Source organism: Rhopilema esculentum, chromosome 6 (genome assembly GCF_057945365.1).
Source record: "Rhopilema esculentum isolate cy_ngs chromosome 6, ASM5794536v1, whole genome shotgun sequence".
In the NCBI taxonomy this organism is placed as follows: domain Eukaryota; kingdom Metazoa; phylum Cnidaria; class Scyphozoa; order Rhizostomeae; family Rhizostomatidae; genus Rhopilema; species Rhopilema esculentum.
The window spans coordinates 4,578,361-4,599,696 of NC_142820.1; the positions used below are offsets into that span (position 1 = coordinate 4,578,361).

Consider the following 21,336-nt stretch of genomic DNA (forward strand, 5'->3'; position numbering starts at 1 on the left):
TTTTGATTGTTTTCTTTCTCGTGCTTCTGTCTGCTATGGGCCTTTTGAACAATGTTGATAAGGTTGTTCATAACAATGAATAATAAATAAGGTTCGCGAGAGAATTGAACTGCACTAAATCGATATGCACCGACAGTCTGGCATGAAATGACCAAACAGATATTCAGGGCCCCACTAACATTTTCAAGGGACCCCGGCACCAGGCATAAACGAGACCTCCCTGACAACAAGTGGGAAAATCCGAGCATTTGATGTCTAGAAACTAAGATGAAAGAAACTTTATGATTCATTGAAAAATTAATCGGAAACTTAAAACTATGCCCCTGTAGCTACAAAAATTCAATTAATTGGTCGAACAAATTCATATTGTAATATGTATATGAAAATTCAAGATTTTTGCTCAATTTTTTATGATACGTATGTGTAAAAAATGTCTCGGCTATCATACTACCGGAGGCGGCACTGTTTTGCCGCAGAAGGGTGAAAAAATAGTACAAAGTTTTTGGCAAAGACATTTGATGATTCTCCATTACTTGATAGATGTATTAGGTTGTAAAAAACATCCCTCTCTTCTTTCGTGAAGTCAGGGTGCCATGTCGGTTCGTAAAAGATCATTCCTTTCCATTTCTTGAAGTTTGCACAAGTCAAGGATGTGCATTTGGGCACTGATAAGAAACTCGTGGAAGAGAAGCCCTATGACATTATATTAAGCTTCCGAAAAATTCCTAGGGCCCCCATTTGTTTGTGGGCCCCCGGGCCCGGGCCCGGGCCCGGTGGGCGCAGTGGAAAGTGCGGCCCTGCAGATATGCAATAATATGTCAAAAGGGAAAAATTTACCAAAAAGTACGTGGCCTTTTTACAGCATCTTTTATGTAGTATTCTTTTAGTACTTAAGCTGCATATTCAAAATAGATTGCAAAATTATAGACCATAAGAATACTTTTTGTGGAAAGGGTCACCTCTACATGAAAGCTGCAGTTGATTAAATATTGAGCACATATACTCAAAAGCAGGACTGCTCAAAAGAAATGACAGAAAAGTGCCAAGCCATGGTTAGTATATAGAGGGTTGTATCTACAAAGCAACAATGCAACTGTACCCAAATCCTTAACTCTTATGTAAGCCAACCATGGCAACACTGACTGCAGGAAGAAGGTCTCTAAGTAGAATGCAAGTGAAGAAAGAAATGAGGATAACAGGAAAACATGAAACGAGTCCAAAGCAACCGGTCTGTGTTCTCGCCTATTTAGATAAAATGTCCATGTGACATGCAAAGGATTATAAAAAATTATGCACTTTTTGACATTGATCCAGGCGATCAGAATTTCTATTTGCTTCATCACAAAAACCTAAACTTCCATTGATTTATCCAATGCCATTTAAAACAGCAGTCATTTTCACATTGGCCCTGTATCTAAGTTATCTAGAGCCTGGTTCTATAAAACGTATTTTGTCTAGTGGCAAGTGGCAGATGCGGACAAGTTCTGAGCCCCATATCAAAGATAAAATAGATTATCGTAGTATAATTTTAGTAGCAATATTGTGTATCCAGTTATAGTGGCAAAACCTAATCACATAAAGATTTCAGAAAGTGAAATTTTTTTTCAAATCGGGAATCAATGATTATTTGGTTAAAAAAGTTTATTTTTCTGTTCAATTAAGCTAATTGACAAAAAAGGTTTAACTTCATCAGACAGTCACAAGATTCTGCACAATATAACTTTATTTCCTTTAGGAAACACCCAGCTGCCTAAAAGTACGTCATTGGAAGGAGAACTGAGAGAAACTCAAGTGGTTTAAATATACTAAACTTAATTGCAAAGGACTTTGAGCAAATTTAAAATGTGTCTTGACAAAAAGTCAATATCACAAATCTAGCGTCTTTATATCGGGTTATCTCTATAGGCCCTTCTCGATGTGTCTTTTGCCATAATCAAGAACGTATAATGATGCTACTCTAGACAATGTATATGATTCATGATATTGTATCATTCCTGCTTTCTTTCGCAGTTAGAGGTGACTCTAAACACTTTTTGGCAGATAAGCCACATTTAGAAAGAACAAATAACCAGCGCACCAAGATAAGCATCGTCTCGATACTGGTTGCAGTGTTCTAATGTTGTCATGTTTTGGCTACTCTCTTGATCGCTTCTGATTACGGACAAATTATGGACACGCTTAACGAAGGGGAAAACAAATCTGAGCGAAACATCTAGAAATGTCTTTTAGACATTCTTATCTTTGACAAAATTTAAGCGTGCTTGCGGCCTGGCGCCTTTTTCTATATAAAATGGTGCTGATTAAAAACAACAAGGGTGCTTTTTTCAATGGGTTTTAAAAAGGGGGGACTCATACCAAGCTTGCAGGGAAACGTACAGGCACGAATTCCAAATGTTGGATGGGAATAACCAATTAAAAGAAAGTACCAAGCTTGCTTACATTTAGAGGTTGCTTACTAGCAAGCAACTAAGTCTAAATTTGAGGGGAAGGAGGTGGACAAGTTGTTGTAAAGCAGAAGTTTCACGGACCTTATAGGTTCATTTCTGTTTATTGCTGAAAACTTAACAGAAGCCTTAGGTTAAAAGCAAAGAGATGTTGCACGGTTTTTTTTAACGAAGAGTATCCAAAAACTCAATCGCTTGAAATAGTTTGCTAAGGAGACAATTTGAAACTTTTCCTGTTCCTACTCCTTTCATTAGTATCTGTAGCTGAGCTACGGGAGATAAAGAGAAATTATAATTTGTTTAGTTGGTTTACGAAAATCATAAAATCGTGCTTCAGAACAGTGAATTGGGTGGACACGGATCAGTCTGAGCCATAGCTGCAAAGACCCAGAAAAAACCGTAGCCGAATGCTGATTGACGTGTTTTGAAGATGTATTCCTATCGGTTCTATTTCACTGCGACTGTGTGCAGTAAGCCCATAACCAAAAGAGGATTCAAAGTCTTCATTCAATGATATAAATTAAACTGTAATCATTACGTATTAAGTTGCTAAGTATCCGGATTAAAGACAAGACTTTTCATTGAAAAGCACCGACCAAACGACTCGATTTTTCACTCGATTTTTTATTTAACAAGAAATCTAGTGAAAAATCAAGTTGTTTGGTCACCTTGTCGAAGGAGTCGAATGTTGTCGAGTGCTGTCAAGTTAACTTTGATCTTGATAAAAAAATCGAGAGAAAAAAGGTGTTGTCAAAGGAGAATCGAATTGTATGGCCATTCATGCTCGGATTCGCTCGACTTTGAGGATAAATGTTTAGAGAAAAATTGATTGAATAATCAGCAACACCATACACAATATAATTTACAAAAGCCTTGTGCACTGTGGTTTTCTAGCCCAGCGACCATTATGCAAAGGAATCTGATTTTGATTTCTTTATATTTAACTGTAGCATATTGAACTCTAGAAAATCAAATCAATTATTGGATGGCAACTTATTAAACCTTTCAGTGCCTTTTATCAAAGCCGATCTTTTCTCCACTTACTACAGCCTGTGGCAGTACTATTTGGATTACATCAAGTGATGTAACATACAGAATAGAAAACGTCAAAATACTGATCAAGAACTCTAATAGAGGAATATTCGATCAATATTATGAATATTGAATTCTGAAAAGTGTCCTGTCTGTTGATTTGAAAATTTCGATTTTAACTACACAATTTTCAAAATCTCTAACACAAACTGCATTTTTAGAATTCTAATACGACATCTAAAAGTTTATTTGCAGTTTTATTGTTTGATTACTGTGCTCTAAACATTGTTTCTGAACGAGGTTTGATAAAAAATGATGATTGTATTAACCAAATTTGCTGCGTGATTATGAATTTTTGATGCAATGAGTGATTCCCTTATCTGAGAACAGATCACTGAACATGAGCTGGAACGCTAAACAACTAAATTTAACTGCATCTTAACAGCTGATAGAAAGTCAAGCATATCTGAGGATGTGATAAAGGATGCTGGTTCCTTTAACACGATAGCGTCAATCATGCATCTTTAAGAAACTGAGATAAAGATGATATCAGACTAAAAAATTAACGGAAAGTTGGATCCCATTTCATAAATTTAGCACAAGCAGAAGATTCTATTCATAAACCTTGACCTAACAATCTTTGGCAAAGCCATCTAAGCCTGAAAAGAAAACAATAATACAAATAATGTATCTTAAGCATGATAGATCAACAGCGATGCACTTGTTAAAAATCATAGAGAATGCTAAAGAGACTAAATAAAGCAAGTAAAAAGATAACAATTTCAAGCGTCTGTTAAAGGATTTCAATCAAGAGATAAAGTTAAACTTGAATAGTTACAGAAGCAGAAATGGGTGTGGGAAACTCCATTGTTTAAAATTTGAGCAATGCGTTGGTATCGCATCAATTATTTGATAGATTTGCAATTAGTTCAAAGGACTCAGAACGTTCTAGCTATGCTAATGAGTGTAGAACAAAAGAAAGAAAAAGGACAGGTTTAACGATGAATTCTCTCTTTTCTGAAGTACAAATGGCATTACCATGAGATGTACAAGTGTCACAATTGACAGTATTTTACTAAAAATGACTCCAAAAAAAGCAAACAATCAAACATGCTCTAGATTGACACTCTACATAATGGAAACTTTTTATTTTGAATTCCAGTTGAAACTAAAATTGCAAATCTCATTATTACAAGGTAAATTGTAACCCGCTAGCCTGTTTTTACACAATAAAACTATAAGATTCGTAGTAGTGCGAAAAGAAAATGAAGGGTAAAAAAGGGAGTAGCTCTGGCTTAGTACAGGATTTGTTTCTACAACAGAATATATAGTATGTGGTGCGAATGAAAAAGCTTGGAATTTTGGAGATGATCAATAGACAAAGCGTTTCTGTTGATGATCAATAGACAAAGAGTCACACATGTCGATGAATGAGCTGCAGGAGATGCCAAAAATACCAAGTGAACTGATGGAAAGATTGACAAACTGATGGAAGTAATAATAAGAAATGATGAAATAATAGTAATAATAAGATTTTTGTTTAGCTACAGTAGAAACCCGCATAAAAGAACATATTTTTATAAGAACATTGAGGCTGAAATTTAACCTTTAAAACCTCATAATCAAGAACCCTAAAGAGGTTGAAATTTGGAAAGGTTCTTATATATATATAAATATGAAAGAAAAAGGGGTTTTCAGAGTAAATCAGGTTATGGTATGTTGCATTCTAATTGGACAATCTAACAACACACATTCATTAGATTGGTTGAAATTTATCATAAAAAAGCTGGCTTAAGTGTGTCCATTAGAATTCTTGCGGTGGAAAACATTGTTAATGTATGCAAGGCCTGTACGTTTATAAGTGCCTTGTTAAGAACCTTATAGGCTGGAATTTAGAATAGCAGCCTGTTAATTGAGAACCAATCAGGCTGCCAGAAAAAAACCTAGGTTCTTTTATATCTGACAATTTCTCTGCTTTAGAAAGATTATAAACAATATAACGTATGAGTTTTTATATGTTTTCTCTAAAAGTGCTTTTATTTTTAAAGGACAAGCACTAATAACAGCAATTTTGTAATTTTGGAAGTTTTTATCCTGTTAAATTATTCGTCATTTTTATCACTTTATTATTGTTATTCATCGGGTCAGATACTTGTTTACACTTTGCTTTATAAGAATATTGTTGATAAGAATATCTAGGCTCAGAATGAATAAATTTTAAGAATATTAAAATAATATTGCTCAGTTTCAGTTCGCACATTTGTGTCTCATTTTTCGGAAGTTGCATGTATTACTATGTTCATAACAGGCAATCGCATGACTGAGATATGGTTTCTAGTCGAGGGCGGGCGATGTTGCCCTGAAACCATATCAGATTTGAAAAAAATAAGAATACTTTTAGAATATTTTTAGGCTCAAAACAAAAAATTCTTAAGAATATTGAGGCTGGACAAAGTTTATAGTTTTCTTACAAAAAGAGTGTAGAGAAAAAAAGAGTACCCTGTTTTTGACTGGGAATGGCTCTTAGAGCCAGAGAGTTATTTGATAGAGAAAAGATTACAAACAGAGATATATGAATAACGAAGAATAGCAAAGGGAAGTTAAGAAAGAGGGGATTATGCCAAGAAGCCAACTTTTTTTTCCTGTTTGCCTATAAAGAAGGCACCATTTAAAAAATTTGAGAGAGATAGGGTTATAATTATTGTCATTAAAAGAAGTGTTTCTTAATGCAGGGCTTTTATAATCTTCTAAATTGCTAACTCTTGTTTGTTCGAACTGACCCATGCTTAGCTAGGAGTTCAGTTTTCTTGCAACCTGCTTACTTGATACCGTACCTTCAGCTTACATCATGAAATACTGATTACATAAATGGGAGAATCTTAATTGTCACCGGCCAATTGCTTGAACACAACAATAACTACAAGATCGAATTACGTCCGATAAAGATAAGAGTATTGATGAACAACAGAAACGTTTGTCGAGTTGCCTGATTTGTTTGTTTGGTTAACAGTTACATCTCTTTAATGAAAACTGATAAGACCCTTTGCGGTACTCAAGGACTTGGTCTTCAGCTGCAAACGGTATAAAGTGACAACTGGTAAATCCAACCACTTCGAGGTAACATATTGCCAGGGATGTGAGATTAAAACAGGTACTTTCATCTAGCATTATGAGAAACTCGTTGGCTTGTTTATTTTCTATAAAAACACAGCAGTTCGGCTTCTGTGAAATTTCGATCACAGGAAAGTTTGTTTTCCATGTTTCTTGTGGTAAGATATGTTTGTAATAATCGGCTTGCTTTCAATATCCTATGTTTTTAACTTATAGGCCGGTGGATGAGATATCTCCTGAATTGCTTTGTTCATCTAAGTGTTGCTCTGTTTAACTCCCTGAGAGGCACAGTGGCAAATCTTGCTAAAGTTGTAAAAACCTCTCATTACATTCTAACTCTTTTAAGGAAAAAATCTTTGTCAACTTGAACTTTAAGGCAAAAAACATACATGGTACAACAGGCTTGTCTAAATTTGCGTATTCAGGTGTTCTGCTTTAAGTATGTCATACCTGTACATACAATTTCTATGGTTTTTGTCAGTTTTACCATCGTCATTTACCATTTTGCTCTTTTGCCAAATACCCTTCAGATTTCAACTGATGAATAATTTAAAATCTATGAACAAAAATAACTAGTTTGATTTCAATTCTATTTTCTTGTCTTAATCAAAGACATTCAGTCACCTCATCTGACATTTAATTGAAAAGAAAACCGAATTCACACAAAACTTTCTACTACGACTTTCTAGAATTTTTTATGTATGTAGCTAGACTTTCAAGCAAAAGTGACAATAATGTGGTCTGTACCACCCAATAAACAGTGTTAAAAACAAGACTTTGTACAAAGGATTATAAACTTTTAACAAATTAACTTACGGATATTTGCTTCAAATTTTTATCATTTTATCGATTTTTGACTGGATCAAGAAAAGATAAGTCGGATACTTCGAAACAAAGGCAAAAGTACTGCAACATTTTCTAGGTCTGGCGTCGAGAACTTTCGGAGTTATTATAATTAAAAATTTGCTATGTTTAGTATACTCTCCATACAAAGACACATACAAAGGAGGTGAAGACACATAACAATAAAGTTTATACTCTTGAGAATGTCGGACGAAAAGTACTTTAGTATTCTTTGTTACCGCTATTTAGTGCCATCTTCAATTTTTGCGGTGCCAAACACTTATTTCGTACAGTGAGAGTAAAATTCTTTAGAACTTTTTAAAAACTTGGTAATTTTGTGACATACAAATGTAACTTGCGACACAATGTCATTATAAAAAGACAATCAAAACACAACAAAGATGCAACACTTCTATCATATATGCGTTCCTTGAAGACTAAGCTAAATTTTTGCCTAAGAATAAAAAAATTTAGTTACCAACATTCGAAACAGTTTTTGGCAATACAAAGCAACTGAATTAAATTGTTAATCTCCATGGGAAATAAATTCTTTATCTGTTGTGATTAAATAAAAAAAGTTTCAATCAAAAATAACAGTTGACTCAAAATGAATTTTATGACCATAGTTAAGTCAAAATGAAAATTAATATATACTAAAGTGTTACATACTTACCTTTAGTATGAAGTATGCGCTACTCATTTTTAAGGCATATCACCATACGTTTTGGTTTAGAATTGCAAGGATATTTTCATGTTTTTGCATGTTTTTGCATGTTTTTGTCTTCTTTTTGTCTTTTATGATTGAGATTGTCAATAATTCGTCACAGTTCATTTTCGTTATTGGAATAAAGCGAAGAGTTGTCTCATTCAGCAAATCTTTTGCTTTCAACTTTCTGGATATAGATATGTGATTTTTGCAATTGTTCTTAGATCACTAGTGTTTGAGCTGCTTGTCTGACTGAAGCTGATAACTGAAGAAGCCATTGATAATCTCAGTAACAAAGTTAAGAATAATATTTTGAATACAATTAAATGGTTCGTTGCCACTACGTAAAGAATCAACGGGATGTCAATAGAACAAAGCAGAACGCTTCTACTGAGAATTTGTGAAAATCACTGTAATGTTAAATTTCAGGTTGGTGTTTTCAGACGGAGGATTCCAAGTAGAAAAAATAAACAAAAGTCACCTAGACTAGTTCAACTAGTCTGCTGTTTTTAAGTAATGTTTGCGGTTTATGGTTAGAACTGCATCAAAAAAGTTTGGATTAGTTTGGCTTAATACTGGTTGGCCATAAAACATTAAAGTCGAGGTTTTAGAAATACACATAGCCTTTCTACTCGCATCCTGTCTTGTTCTACGTCTCCTCTTTAAATACTTTTAGAATTTCTACTGATTAACTGGCGAGTAACTGCAATTTATTTTCTTTAGGGAATAATCTGACCTCAAAGGCAACATTGATTGGTCAATTCTTGATTGACAGGTGGCCTAAGCAACTAAAGATCTGGCGATTGTCTTTAAGCATAAAATAGCATCAGTTTTTACAATATAACCACAATAGTAACGGATTACAAGCAGACACGAATACAAGAAAGAGAAAATATACAACCTAAACTTGTGACTCCTCCTATCTTATAGGAATCAGTGATTATTATTTCGATGTCTGATGAGTTCAAATCAAATCAGGTGTATCAAATCAAATCAAATCAAATCAGTTGTATCAAATCAAATCGAATCAAATCAAATCAAATCAAATCAAATCAAATAAGTGTATCATATCAAATCAAATCAAATCAAGTGTACTAAATCAAATCAAATCAAATCAAATCAAATCAAATCAAATCAAATCAGATGAATGAGACCAAATCATATAATCAAATCATTTACAGATATCAAATCAAGTCAAATAGATCAACTCTTATCTCGTGTATCATCAAATCAAATGTAGAAAACAAATAACTTGGCTCAAATTAAACTGCTTATCAAAACAAGTCACATGGATCAAATTAAATTTCCTGTTTCAAATCAAATAACCGTGAGTCTTTTACGACAGTCGAACCTTTAATAGCGATCACTTCCGAGGACCAAGCTTAGTGGCCGTTTTTAATAGGTGACCGACCGATATGGAGAGGTTTTTCATAAATTCTTTTTATCAAATAATTCATTTCTTTGCGAAAGGTAGCCTGTTTGACTGTTACTCGAGGAAGAATAAGGCATTGGAGCACTCCCAAGAGGCCGTTTGGCCGTTGATTAGAAGTGGCCGCTGTGCGGAGGTTTTGACCAAATTCAGCAGGGACTTTCTCCACTGGCCGCATATCTGGAGGTGACCGTTATTAAAGATTTCACTGTATTGATAAAATAAGCGTGGAATGTCCTGATAAATTTGAATAGTTCTGCCTAAAAATGCAAAAAAATTCTCGGTAACATGGTTTACCCTGCCTAATGGTTAAGCGTCAGTAACAAAGAGAATGAATTCTTCATAGCTAGAAAGATTCACACTAAAGTGTTAACTTTCCATTGAATCCACCAAACTTTATTAATTTACTTTCTTATACACTCTTTCTCTATTAAACACCTATATCATAGATCTAATGGTTACGCGTTAACTAGCAAACATTTTAAATGCGTAAGTGTACGAAAGACAGAAACACAACCAGGAAATAGCCAACTAAGTTTGTAATATTTTCCATAGTATAAAAGTACGGCTGGCAAATAGATTTTCCAAGTAGCATTGAATTGGGAAGAGGATAAAGAATATCAAAGGAAGGTATTAATGTGCGGAAACATTAGATAAAACTTTGGCGTTTATCAACAGCAAAGGGCGTCTTTCTTTTAAAAACTCAAACTTTTTGCACGAAAGACTTAACAGTTCAAATTTTAGAATTCCTTTAATCGAGAGAAACAGACTGTTGCGAATTAAAGTGATCCCGTTTTAGACCTAGAAGTTTTCCCAGTAAGATCAAGCGTGTCCATCATTGCATAGAATAGAATATCAAATCAAAACATATCAAAAGATTTAAACATAAATGTCTATACGATTCGGCTTTTCAGATGGAAGAAGATGAAAAAACTCTAACCAATTCTTGATGACCCCTTTATCGTACGGATTTCGATAGGTTCCACTCTGGGGGTCTCTCAGGTATGAATATCGCAGGATGTTCACTCTCTCATTCGTTGTAAGATTTAGTGATATTTGTGCGATCTATAAAACAAACAACATTCAGTGAATAAGAGGAGTATCGATAATCGGTCATATACACAACCTGATGACGGAAAAGGCGTGAAACTCGGAGCTATAACTTGATACTGTCCTGCTCTACGCACCACAGCTTTTGGAGATTGTCAAAAATTCGACTTGCTTTTAGCATGCTTTATTTAACTTTAACCCATACAAATATTTTATTAGCCATTGTATTAAATTAGATTATTAAACTTGTTACTTCTAACTTACAACGTAATTTCTCATTGATTTGAAAATTGGCAATTCTTTTAATAATCCGAGACAAAAACGCTGTGCTTTCTAGATCTCTTTCACATAACAGCTTTTTATTTTTGTTTGCTATGTTTTTCCTATTTTGCTATTGTTTTCAATCTCCAAAAGGGACAAGAACAATGAATTCTTCTGGAAAGAAGTTAGGTGAGAAAAGATCTACTATAACTAAAGCTAAAAGTGCAACCTCAAGATGCTACGTTTGCGAAACATAAAAACAACATTGACAACTTAGTACTTACAATGACAAGAAGCGTGTATGTGAAAAGAGGTGATGCCAGCCCATACAGCATGAAAAAAAGAACTCTAAAAACTGTGTATCCGTACTCTTTGACTACAAGCCGGGCCAGGTAAATGGCAATATATGATGATGTCATTGTCACGATAAAAAACACCAGAAATATGGCCCTGCAAAAGTAAACGTACAAAAAATATATGGTCTTCTAGCTTATATCCAAAAAAATGATATATTGTTCACTTCATTCGGATGCCCACTTCCAAAGAAAAGAAACAGAAAATCTCATAGGTTTCGTTGGCAAAAAAGCGACCAAAGGGGTCCATCTTTCAACTTGATTTCCAGAAAACCTACCACGTGCCCAAATGTCCACCCTCGTTTTTGTGACTTGCATAATGATTTAGTTAACGATTACGAAGAGTGAATTCGGGCACAAAAAAATTCTACGGGATCCACCCCAGCGTATGGATTATACATAATTTTGACAAATGTGAAAGACACTAGTGTTTGAAGAAGGAGTTTTGGAGTCGGTTGACATGTAGTATGTAGTTAACCCATTGACGTCAGTTGTTATAAAAAAGTAGCAAGGATATCTTATCTTTTTGTTCAATTTCGAAAGGAATGTTAGCTAAATATTGTAGTTACATCAACATTGCTTTATTGTTACACAAGCTTTAATCTAAATGCATTCTTATACCGTCTTTCACATGCTGCAAGGGAGAGCATTTAAAATAGAAAGGTTCATGTCATAATCAGTCTAATAACATCAGTCTAATAAGCCATGCAATTATACACCGTGTTGATAGAACACAGAGGTGCCAGATTCTCAAAATGACAAATCAAGCAAAGACAATACATTCACATTAGCTGTGGAATAGATCACTTCTTCAATTCAAGAATAGAATTGACCTCAACAAAGGTGAAAGGCCATTTTCCCTTGCCGTAACAGGTTATCTCACCTGTTTTCCGGTCCAACGCAATTATAAATGTAATCGCAATGATGATCCATCATTAGCACACATCTGTTGCATATTCTGCAATGCTTTGACCGTGGAGGTCGAAGCAACCGGCAAGTGTGGCAAAGGCGAGAGAGCGGATTGTCTTCAGAGTTTATCTCCCATTCTTTATGAACAGCTACCTGTGCGGATAAAATGTGTAGGCTAGCAGCATATGGTTCAAAGGTACAATAAAACATGTTTGAAAAAAATAAATAATGGCAGGTTCGCAATGATAGACGAAAATGTATAGAATGCCTAGAATGACTAGATTTCATAAAAACGATATCGTAAGAGCTAGGCAAAACATTACCAATAATTACAAATAATTTCATGAAACTGAGCTGTTAACAACAATAAACATGAGCAATGATGAGTGACATCTCAAAATTTCTCAAATGCGTTCCTTGGTTAAAATATTGCCAATGGTCGAAAAGGTCAAGAAAACTGTGTTTTGGTAAATAGACACTACTTTCACTGCGTTTAAAATCAACATAAATCTTCTTCAGTAAAACTTATGCAAGAACTTGAAGTATTGTTTGTATTAGCATCCAGATCAAGAGTCGATGCAAGCTTTCTGTTCGTAAAGATGAAATTCAGGAACAAAGCAAAACGGCGACGAGAATATGAGAGAAATTTTAAAATAAAATAAATAGAACGAATTGTAATATTTCGCTCCGGCATACAGGGCTTCATAATTTTGTATCTGACTTTCAAGCAAAGGTTGATAAGGAAGCTGACCTTTTTCAATGACAGATCATACTCGTCTGAATTGCAAGGCAGAAATCCTGGATCAGCCTTTGACGTTATTATGAACGAATACCACATAATCACATTAAGCGATATGAAAATAATATTCCAGTATTGCTCTACTGTCCATAAGTAATTGAACTTGAAAGAAAAAGCAATGCATAAGAAAATTGATCATATTAAGGTTAATTTTGATACTTGCAAAATAACTTAAAATTCAAATTAAGTATAACTTCAATATTTAAGAAATTAACTTGGCTTTTGGACAGAATCTTTGTTTTTATAACGTCACAATAGCAATAGGCCGAGAAAAATTCAACATCTAGACTTGAGAGTGGGGAAAATATTGCCAAATTGGTGTCTGTGATTTAGGATTAGTAGCAATAACAAAGGCGATTCTAGCGATTATAGACTCTAGAAAAATCAAATTTATTTAGTTATATATCTCTAGAATAAAGTTTTCAGATTATGAATATTAGAGGCAAAAGCTAAAATATCAAGGTTCTAAATTTGTGTCTTAACACATCACCCCACAACCGTTGGATTCTGGCACAAAAAGGAAAATTAAAATATTATCGTGTAAAGGACACCAGAGCAAGAGCAATGGAAAGGTCTTTTCCACTACCGAACATGAAGAACAATGGAGATTTTGAAAGGATACGATCCACAGCAAAGGACCACAAAGAATGGAGAAGATTATCAGAAGTAGTGTGCAGAGCTGCAGAAGCAGAAACAACATGAAACCTTCATGTCGGGACTGCGCAACTGCAATTATATATAATATATAAGGATATCTATAGAAATCATTGGATTTTTATTACCAAGCATATTGGCATAGTGACATCCTTTGTAAACAGATAAACAGTAATTATAAAGAACAGAAAGCTTGAAAAAATAAAGATTGAAATAAAATTTAGCGAATTATTGGTGGTAGACATGTAACTGTAAACTTACATGATAGAAGTACATTGGATAACTAAAACAGAGAAGAGAGATCAAGAAGAAGTACAGCCATTTCTTGTCGCTTGCAGTTGATCCCAAAATACGTTTCCTGTAACATGAAAACAATTAACAAACAAGTGTTTAAATAAATCTATATGAACAAGTTCTTGAAGGGAAAGCATTCTTTTCAGATCAGATATAATTTGTCCTGACACATTTCAATGGTCATTTAAATTTCCCATTGGCTGGACTTATATACCTATGTGTCCAATCGGCAGCGTAAGTCAGAGTATAGAAGAAAATAACATTAAAATAGAGTTCAGATGGAGTGACATGATCTTTTCTTTACTGGAAGGTACTGAAAAGGTCAATAAAGCAAAGGAATTAAGAGCAAATGTTTGTAACAGCAACCTTTTATGCATGCTTCTTCAGGTCAAAAAATAGGTTTTAGCCACTTGCAAGAGATATACTTTTATGTCTCTAGTGTTCAAATAAACTGGAGTCTGACTTTAGCAATAAATGAGATTTACATAAAACAAATTCAAATTGAAATGGATACCCTATACCTTGGAAGCTTTTTTCAAATATTCTTAATTCTATTACAATTTTCAAATTTTCTCACCAAACAAGCCCAAGGGGTTAATATAAGGTACATTGAACAGAAAAGAAGAGACATTAAGCATACAGGGAAAGAAATTGAATTCTTCTGCAAAAAGCACTCTTTTATAAAATAACGGAAATGATTTTGAAAACCAGCAAGAAGGAAATAATGTATTAAAAGTCCCTTTTACGAACAATATCAAAGTACAGAAAGACAATATGTTAAAAGAAGAGTTGATAATTAATGAGTATTTTAAAAGAACTGTCAAAAAGTTGAATTCTGTGCCTTTGATTTCCTTTCCTAAATATTTCTGATGAGAACCCCATAGGTTTTCTGGAAGAGTGGCTTAAATTTCAAGGTAATAAAGTAAATATGCAAGATTTAATCTACCCAGTTTCCTTTCTGATCATGCTAAATACACCTACATGAAATAAACTCTTGAAATCAAATTTTTTTCCTTTTCACCTCAACAGGTTTTACTATTAATATTGCTAAAAACAAATGACATGAAAAGAAAAGTGGCATGGGACAAAAGGTATCATTAACAGGAGGAGAAGAGCTTTTAAGTGCTAAGCAATTGGTATTGACTTTTTTGTTTTTAGATATTGAATAGGTTGTTATATTAATTTTCTACCGGTGATTCTAAGGTAGTTAAAAGCATATTTTGTCTACTTTGAATGGCAAACCAAAACTTCCACCACATAAATGGCTGAAATTATTACAAAGACAAATTACCAGAAGCTAAACACGGTATCCATCCTCATCTTTCTTCTCAGATATTCCATTATATTTTTGTACGATCTGCCTGTTGCCAGATCAAGTGGTGTTTTCCCATTGTTGTCTTTCAAAAACAAATCAGCATCCTATATTATTAGAAAGCTTGTATTAAAATTAGAATTTTGCAAACTAAAACTTCAAAAGTCTCTGCAAGACATGTTTGATGCTTAAATAAAGGTATTGTAAATTGGAATATGGAACAGCACTATATGCTGAGAACAAACAACAAAAACACAGGTAAATCAATTGTATACTTTTTACTATGGGTTTGGTGAAGGAGTCTCCTTCTTCATTTAAATTTGGCAAAGACTTCTGTTATTCCCAAAAATACAATAAAGATGGTATACAGATGACAAAGTAGGTATTTTCTTAAAAATTAAAATCTACGAACACAATGAATTTGATTAGAGAAATGTGTAATACCTGATCAACAATCAGCTTGACAGTTGCCAGGTTTCCACTCAGACAAGCAAGATGGAGAGGTGTCTGGAATTAAGTCAAATAAGAAAATATTTTAAAAAACCTTGAAAGCATAGAAATAATATATACATAAGTATCAATCAGCAAAATAAAAGGGACAATTGATCGGTATACAATAAGAAGTATCTAGAGATAGCCTTTCTGAAGTTTTGAGGAGTCAAATGGAGTCCAATGGAGTCCAAGGCAACAGTATTAATTAGCACTAGTGAGCTGAAATAGGTTGGTAGCCGATCTCTAAAAACTTTCCAAAAATGATGTAACCTTATGAACTTCTTAAAAAAGTTTGTCATTTTTAAATGCTGGTAAAAATGGATTTGAAAAAATAGTCAGTAACTAGCAACATTAGGGCATCCATTTTTATGAGGGAACAATGTCCAAGAATCATCCAGATGCATGTAGTTTCATTTATTACTTTTCAGTTGGTAGTTTGAAAAACAATTTTAAAGACTCATTGCTAACAATGAGCCATTGCGCTACGCAAGCATCCCATAATGCATTTTTAGACAGTCTGAAATCAATTTTGGATAATCTGTAGAAGTTTACTGCCATTGTTTGGATTGTCGCCACGCTCACAAAGGCCCATTGTTAGCAATGAGTCTTTAAGCAGTTATGTAGCACACTGAATGTTTTCTCTAGCACAAACTCTTGCCATTTTATGAATGATACAAATAAATACCTGATTGAGAGTATCCCTTTGCCGAGGATTGAAGCCACTGTATAACAAAAGTTGGACCATCTCAGAGTAGCCTGCAACAATGACAACATAATAATATTAATGATTCACAAAGTGCTTGATGCCATATAGGCTGAGCTGTTCTATTTTTTACATCAAATAGCATAATTGCAAATTATGTGAGTTTTTAACAGAATTTCTAACAAAGGCATATTTGGTTAGCATATCCTGCCAAAACAGTGAGCCAAGAACACATAATTTGAGTTCATGTATAAATGTGATATTTGAGGCTGCCAAGAGCAGTAAAGTGTAATTTATCTATAACATACATACACAAACTAAACAAATTGGTGTGTCATGTGAATTTTACCTTTGAAAGCTGCCCAGTGCAAAGCATTATCCCCATCGATATCTGTAAGATCTTTTCTAGCCCCTTTACCAATTAAATAGCCTGCTAGCATTGTTTTTCCATACTGTGCTGCATAAATCAAGGGGGTACAATTCCTGTTGTCAGTTGTGTCAATTGATGCTCCATTCTGTAAAAGTATATCTACTGTAACAATATGACCATTTACACATGCCCAGTGAATAGGTTTTGGTGCAAGTTCATTGTTGCTTTCTTTGTTTACTGGAGCATTGGACTCAATAAAAAACTTCACAATATCATTATATCCAGCTAGAGATGCCCAGTGTATGGGGGAATGACCTTTTTGATCAACTGTGTACAAAATTTCAGGTCCCTCTGTTTGAACAATTTGACGGCATTTGTTGAGGTCTCTGCAAAAGATAAGCATCATTGCTGTTTACCACAACTATAAAGTTATCATTGACTTCTTATGCAAAATATTGAATTGAGAAAAACAATGTTACTTTAATTCCAGGATACTTTACATTAATTGCAAGAAAAACAGACTCAATAATCCATTTTGGTGCTTATAATCAGAGCATATAGCACCAAATTTGTTTGAAAATTTTGAAAATGTTCATGCACGGTCAGAATTTATAGAAAAATATTGCTTCCAAAACCTAATGTTACTGTTAATGTTACTATAAACAATTTCTTGATGAAAACATCCATTTTTCGATCTTTTCACATTCAAGTAGCCAACTTTTGAGGCACACAATGGTACCAAATTTGAAACAAACATAAATATTTACAGTGGAAAAAATCTAAGTAAATGAAAGTTTCCATAATTTCTTTATCAGAACTTTTAGTTGAGGCCTGAAAATCTCTTGACCTGTTAAGCTAATTATTGTATTACATGTCAAGCCAATTACAAAATTACATTGCACATCAATGTATCCAACGTAGGGCCTTGTTTATTTAAACAGGCTTATTGATCTTAAAGCTTCAAGCAACTTGACCCGGATTACACTGTGGTTTATGAGTGTACACTCCCCTCACAAAAGTATCCAGACAGTTTCGAATTCAGTTGTGAATCTTTTGTTAGAGAAAATTTGCTTACAAATTTCAAAGACAGTTTTCATGAAAATATTTTTATCAATTTCCTCGAATTTTCACTTGAAGTTTTCTTGGCCTTTTTAATCTTTTAATTTGTCAAAAAAAATAATGCTATTGATGTATAAGCAAACCTTGTGGGGGTTTTTTCTCAAGATAGTAGCGACCGAAACAAAATAATTGACTTGTGAGCAGTGTCTAGAAATAAGGTTTTATTACAATGATGGGAAAAAGCTATCCTTAAATTGCTAATATCACTGGATGCACAAAGACTGCCACTTTTGAGATATGCAAAAAATTTTGAGAAACAAGAAGTCTAAGTAACCAATCGAATGGCTCAAAACTTTGCAAATGGCCAGGACAGATGTTGGGTAAGCAAATCGTATCTCAAAATTTGTGTACTTGCTCTGGTCTGTCGTTTATAGCCAAATACAGCTATGAGAGGGAAAAAATTTGTTTGCCAATTTTTGACAGGGTATAGTTTTAAGGGGAGGAGGAATTTGAAAAATCTGAGACACACTTTGGTAGCTAAGGATCTGCTGATATAAGTCAATTTTTTCCACCGCAAAAACAAGGGTACAAAATAGCTTTTAAAGGTGGTACACTCATTTAAGCAATAAATTTTCCTGGAAAGTATCATTTTACAATATTTGCCAATTATTTTGATATGGTTGGAATTGCTACATTCTTGTGCGTCGAATGATTTATGGTTTAATCTGATTCCATCAATAGTTTTGCTTATAGGGAGAGAAAACTAAATCTTGTGCCAAAAACATTTACTGTAACCTTAATTGAAATACTTTCAGCTTAGTACTGATACAATAAAAAAAGTTAGTTTTGTGTATGTCCAGCTAAAACTTGCTTGAACCAAGTTATCATATTAAAAGCATGGGTCATCTTGGTCAAATGTCTCAGATCCTAATAAAAAGTATCAGTAAAAGGAAAAAATAAAATGTTTTGAAAATATTGAGTATTGCAAGTTAATACAAGAAATGAAATCATATGCAATGGCAGCTTTTAGACAAGAAAAATAATGTCTGGCAGCTATCAGAAAGCTAGAATATAGCCTTTTAATTTTCCAAAGTTGTTTTCATAAACATCAGGGCCAGTTAAAAATATATATGCTTATTTGGAAATTAATGATGAAAGCATACAACATAACCTTTTGATCTATGCATACCATACTTTATAGTCTGGCTCCTAAAAAACTTTATCATCGTTTTTTTGCTAACCCAAAAGGAGTTCCTTGTTTACTGCTGCATTGAGTTTTCATTTTGCAGCATGCTTATTTTGCAGCATGTTGAAGTGACAACCAAAACCTTTATAAAGCTGAGCATATACTACAAGGATAGCATTTTGAGAAACATTCTTTAAAGCAACTGCCTTCTGTAAAGCAACCTAAAGGGTTATCAACAAACAATTTTTGTCATATTTCATTGAACTGAGCTGTTAAACACTGAACCTCCTCCCTCTTTCAAAAGACAGGACATCGTTCATGCAGTTATGGAAATTTGCATGGGTCCCTTTACCATCACACTTTCAACTACGAGCATCTTCGATACTTACCCAAGCTGGGTCGCTTTAAAAATATCTATTTCTAGGCTGGAATGATCGGTTGGATGCTCACATCCATGATGACAGGGCTCATTAACTATAGCAGCCATTTAAGCTTCCAAAAGGCCAAAGGCGTTCCAGTAAAAGGCTTCATCTAAAGTACAAACACCAAACATGTAATTCAGTTACTGCTTGCACTCAAAATACCATTTTGGTAATGTCTCGGTTTCAAGCTAAGTGATATAGGAGGCGTTGTTGGGGGGGGGGGGGGGGGTTTGCCATCGGGGGCAAATCACCATATAAAATAGTATACGAGATTTTTGGGATCTCTAATATCGGTAAAATCGTTATGGAGATTACTGTGTTTCTGAATAGATTTGACAGTGATTTCCGGACTTTCTTGGGATTTCCTAATGATTTCTAGGGATTTTTCATGTATGTTAGATTTTCTGATATGCCTTTAAAATGTAAAGTATCGTAAACAAATCGGTAGTCTTGTTTTGTTAAATGATATCAAAGCCGGGGATGGCTCCCTACTTGGTTACAATACAACTACAATGTATTTAAAGCGGCGCAATAGAGTTCTTGAACGTGACGTCATAAAAGTATAATTTTTAGAGTTCTGAGTTTGACCCAGTCGCCTAAAATAGCACCATTAAATACTTCTGAATAATGCAAAATCGGTCAAATGCGTTAGAAATCGTGTAACATATGGCCAAGGAAAGATTTGGAATTTGCTAACGAATTGTTGAATGTTCTTAAAGTTTGTGTGTTTATAAAGTGTGCGTTCACAAGTTATGAACAGAAAAATGTTACAATGCGAATGGGGGGACTAGCCTGTGCTCATGTGACCATACCTGAGCCACTTCGTAACACCTTTAGCTGATGCTGCAAAACATTTCTAGGACAAGATTTTTATGACGTCATCAGTTATGAACTTTATCAGAACTCTGTGCACGAGACTACATCTATGATAACTAAAGCCATTGCATTGCTATTTTCTGTGTTGTGTTGTACTTATGTGTAGTGTATAGTAAAGTGCAGTATAGTGTAGTATAGTGTAGCATAGTGTAGTATACAAACTTTAGACCTTCCATATATATATAGTATGGATATTTTTGCAGCCACATAATTCTAAGATGCTTTTAAATTCCACTCACCAAAATGAAGAATCCTCTCATTCTACAATCGTTTTGAATCGTGCTTACACTGCCTTTCTATCCACCTTGGTACAGATTTAGTCATGTCAATCAAAAAGCTTCACGCAGAAACTTCAATTTTTGTACCCTTGCTTGAAGCTGTATTCAGTGTGCTTTGCTGCAGTTATGACACTATTTATCTGATTTTTAAATACACTTTCAGAACTATTGCAAAGAATTTGCAAAATATCTCAGATAATGGAAAATTTGATAGATTGCAGGAGTTTTAGGATCTCAGAAAGAATTTCAAAATTTTTAGAATTTTTAAAAGATTTCTTGAAGATCACCGGATTTTTTTTGGATTTCAAGAGAGTGTAGGGGATCTCCAAAACGAAAAACCCTTAGGTGCCATTTTCAAGAAATTGCCCTTGTCCTTATGGGTTGCAGTTATGAAGGACATTTTCACTACATTCAGGTTGTAGTGACCTTTTAATCAATTTTTTTTGCTCAATTACAACATTACTCAAAACGTATAAGCTAAAAGCTAGATCCAAATGAAAGAATTTCAAACACTCTCGAAAGAATTAGTTAGGGACAATGACGGAAATTCCATTTGACTTTGGAATTTTGGTTTTTTTTTAACTGAGAGTTATGCTATTAATGGGATAGCTTCTATTTCATTCATCAAAGAAACACAGTAAACTGCCAGTGCTAAGGCTGTGCAAAGAAGATTAAACTGAAACAGCTATCCAATCAAGTATTTGAAGGAAAACAGAAACCAGAGATTTCCTATGATTTATTAATGCAAAAATC

General features: G+C 34.1%; 1 protein-coding gene across 1 annotated transcript; it reads right to left on the minus strand.

The window, feature by feature from the left end:
• Positions 1 to 10,087: 10,087 nt before the first annotated feature.
• LOC135686925 (uncharacterized) lies at positions 10,088 to 19,604 on the minus strand. Its single transcript, XM_065203322.2, has 10 exons — positions 19,397 to 19,604; positions 16,742 to 17,148; positions 16,375 to 16,445; positions 15,642 to 15,704; positions 15,177 to 15,304; positions 13,853 to 13,949; positions 12,890 to 13,039; positions 12,113 to 12,291; positions 11,161 to 11,326; positions 10,088 to 10,630 (listed from the first exon to the last, which is right to left on the minus strand). The coding sequence occupies exons 1-10, from the start codon at positions 19,492 to 19,494 to the stop codon at positions 10,445 to 10,447; spliced, it is 1,545 nt and encodes a 514-aa protein (XP_065059394.2). The 5' UTR covers positions 19,495 to 19,604; the 3' UTR covers positions 10,088 to 10,444.
• Between the last annotated feature and the right edge of the window lie 1,732 nt (positions 19,605 to 21,336).

Coding starts and splice junctions, on each gene's coding strand:
- LOC135686925 (XM_065203322.2), bottom strand. CDS start 19,494: ATGGCTGCTATAGTTAATGAGCCCTGTCATCATGGATGTGAGCATCCA. Junction 15,305..15,641: donor TCAAGCTGATTGTTGATCAG/GTATTACACATT, acceptor CTAATAATATAG/GATGCTGATTTGTTTTTGAA. Junction 10,631..11,160: donor CATACACGCTTCTTGTCATT/GTAAGTACTAAG, acceptor TTTGTTTTATAG/ATCGCACAAATATCACTAAA.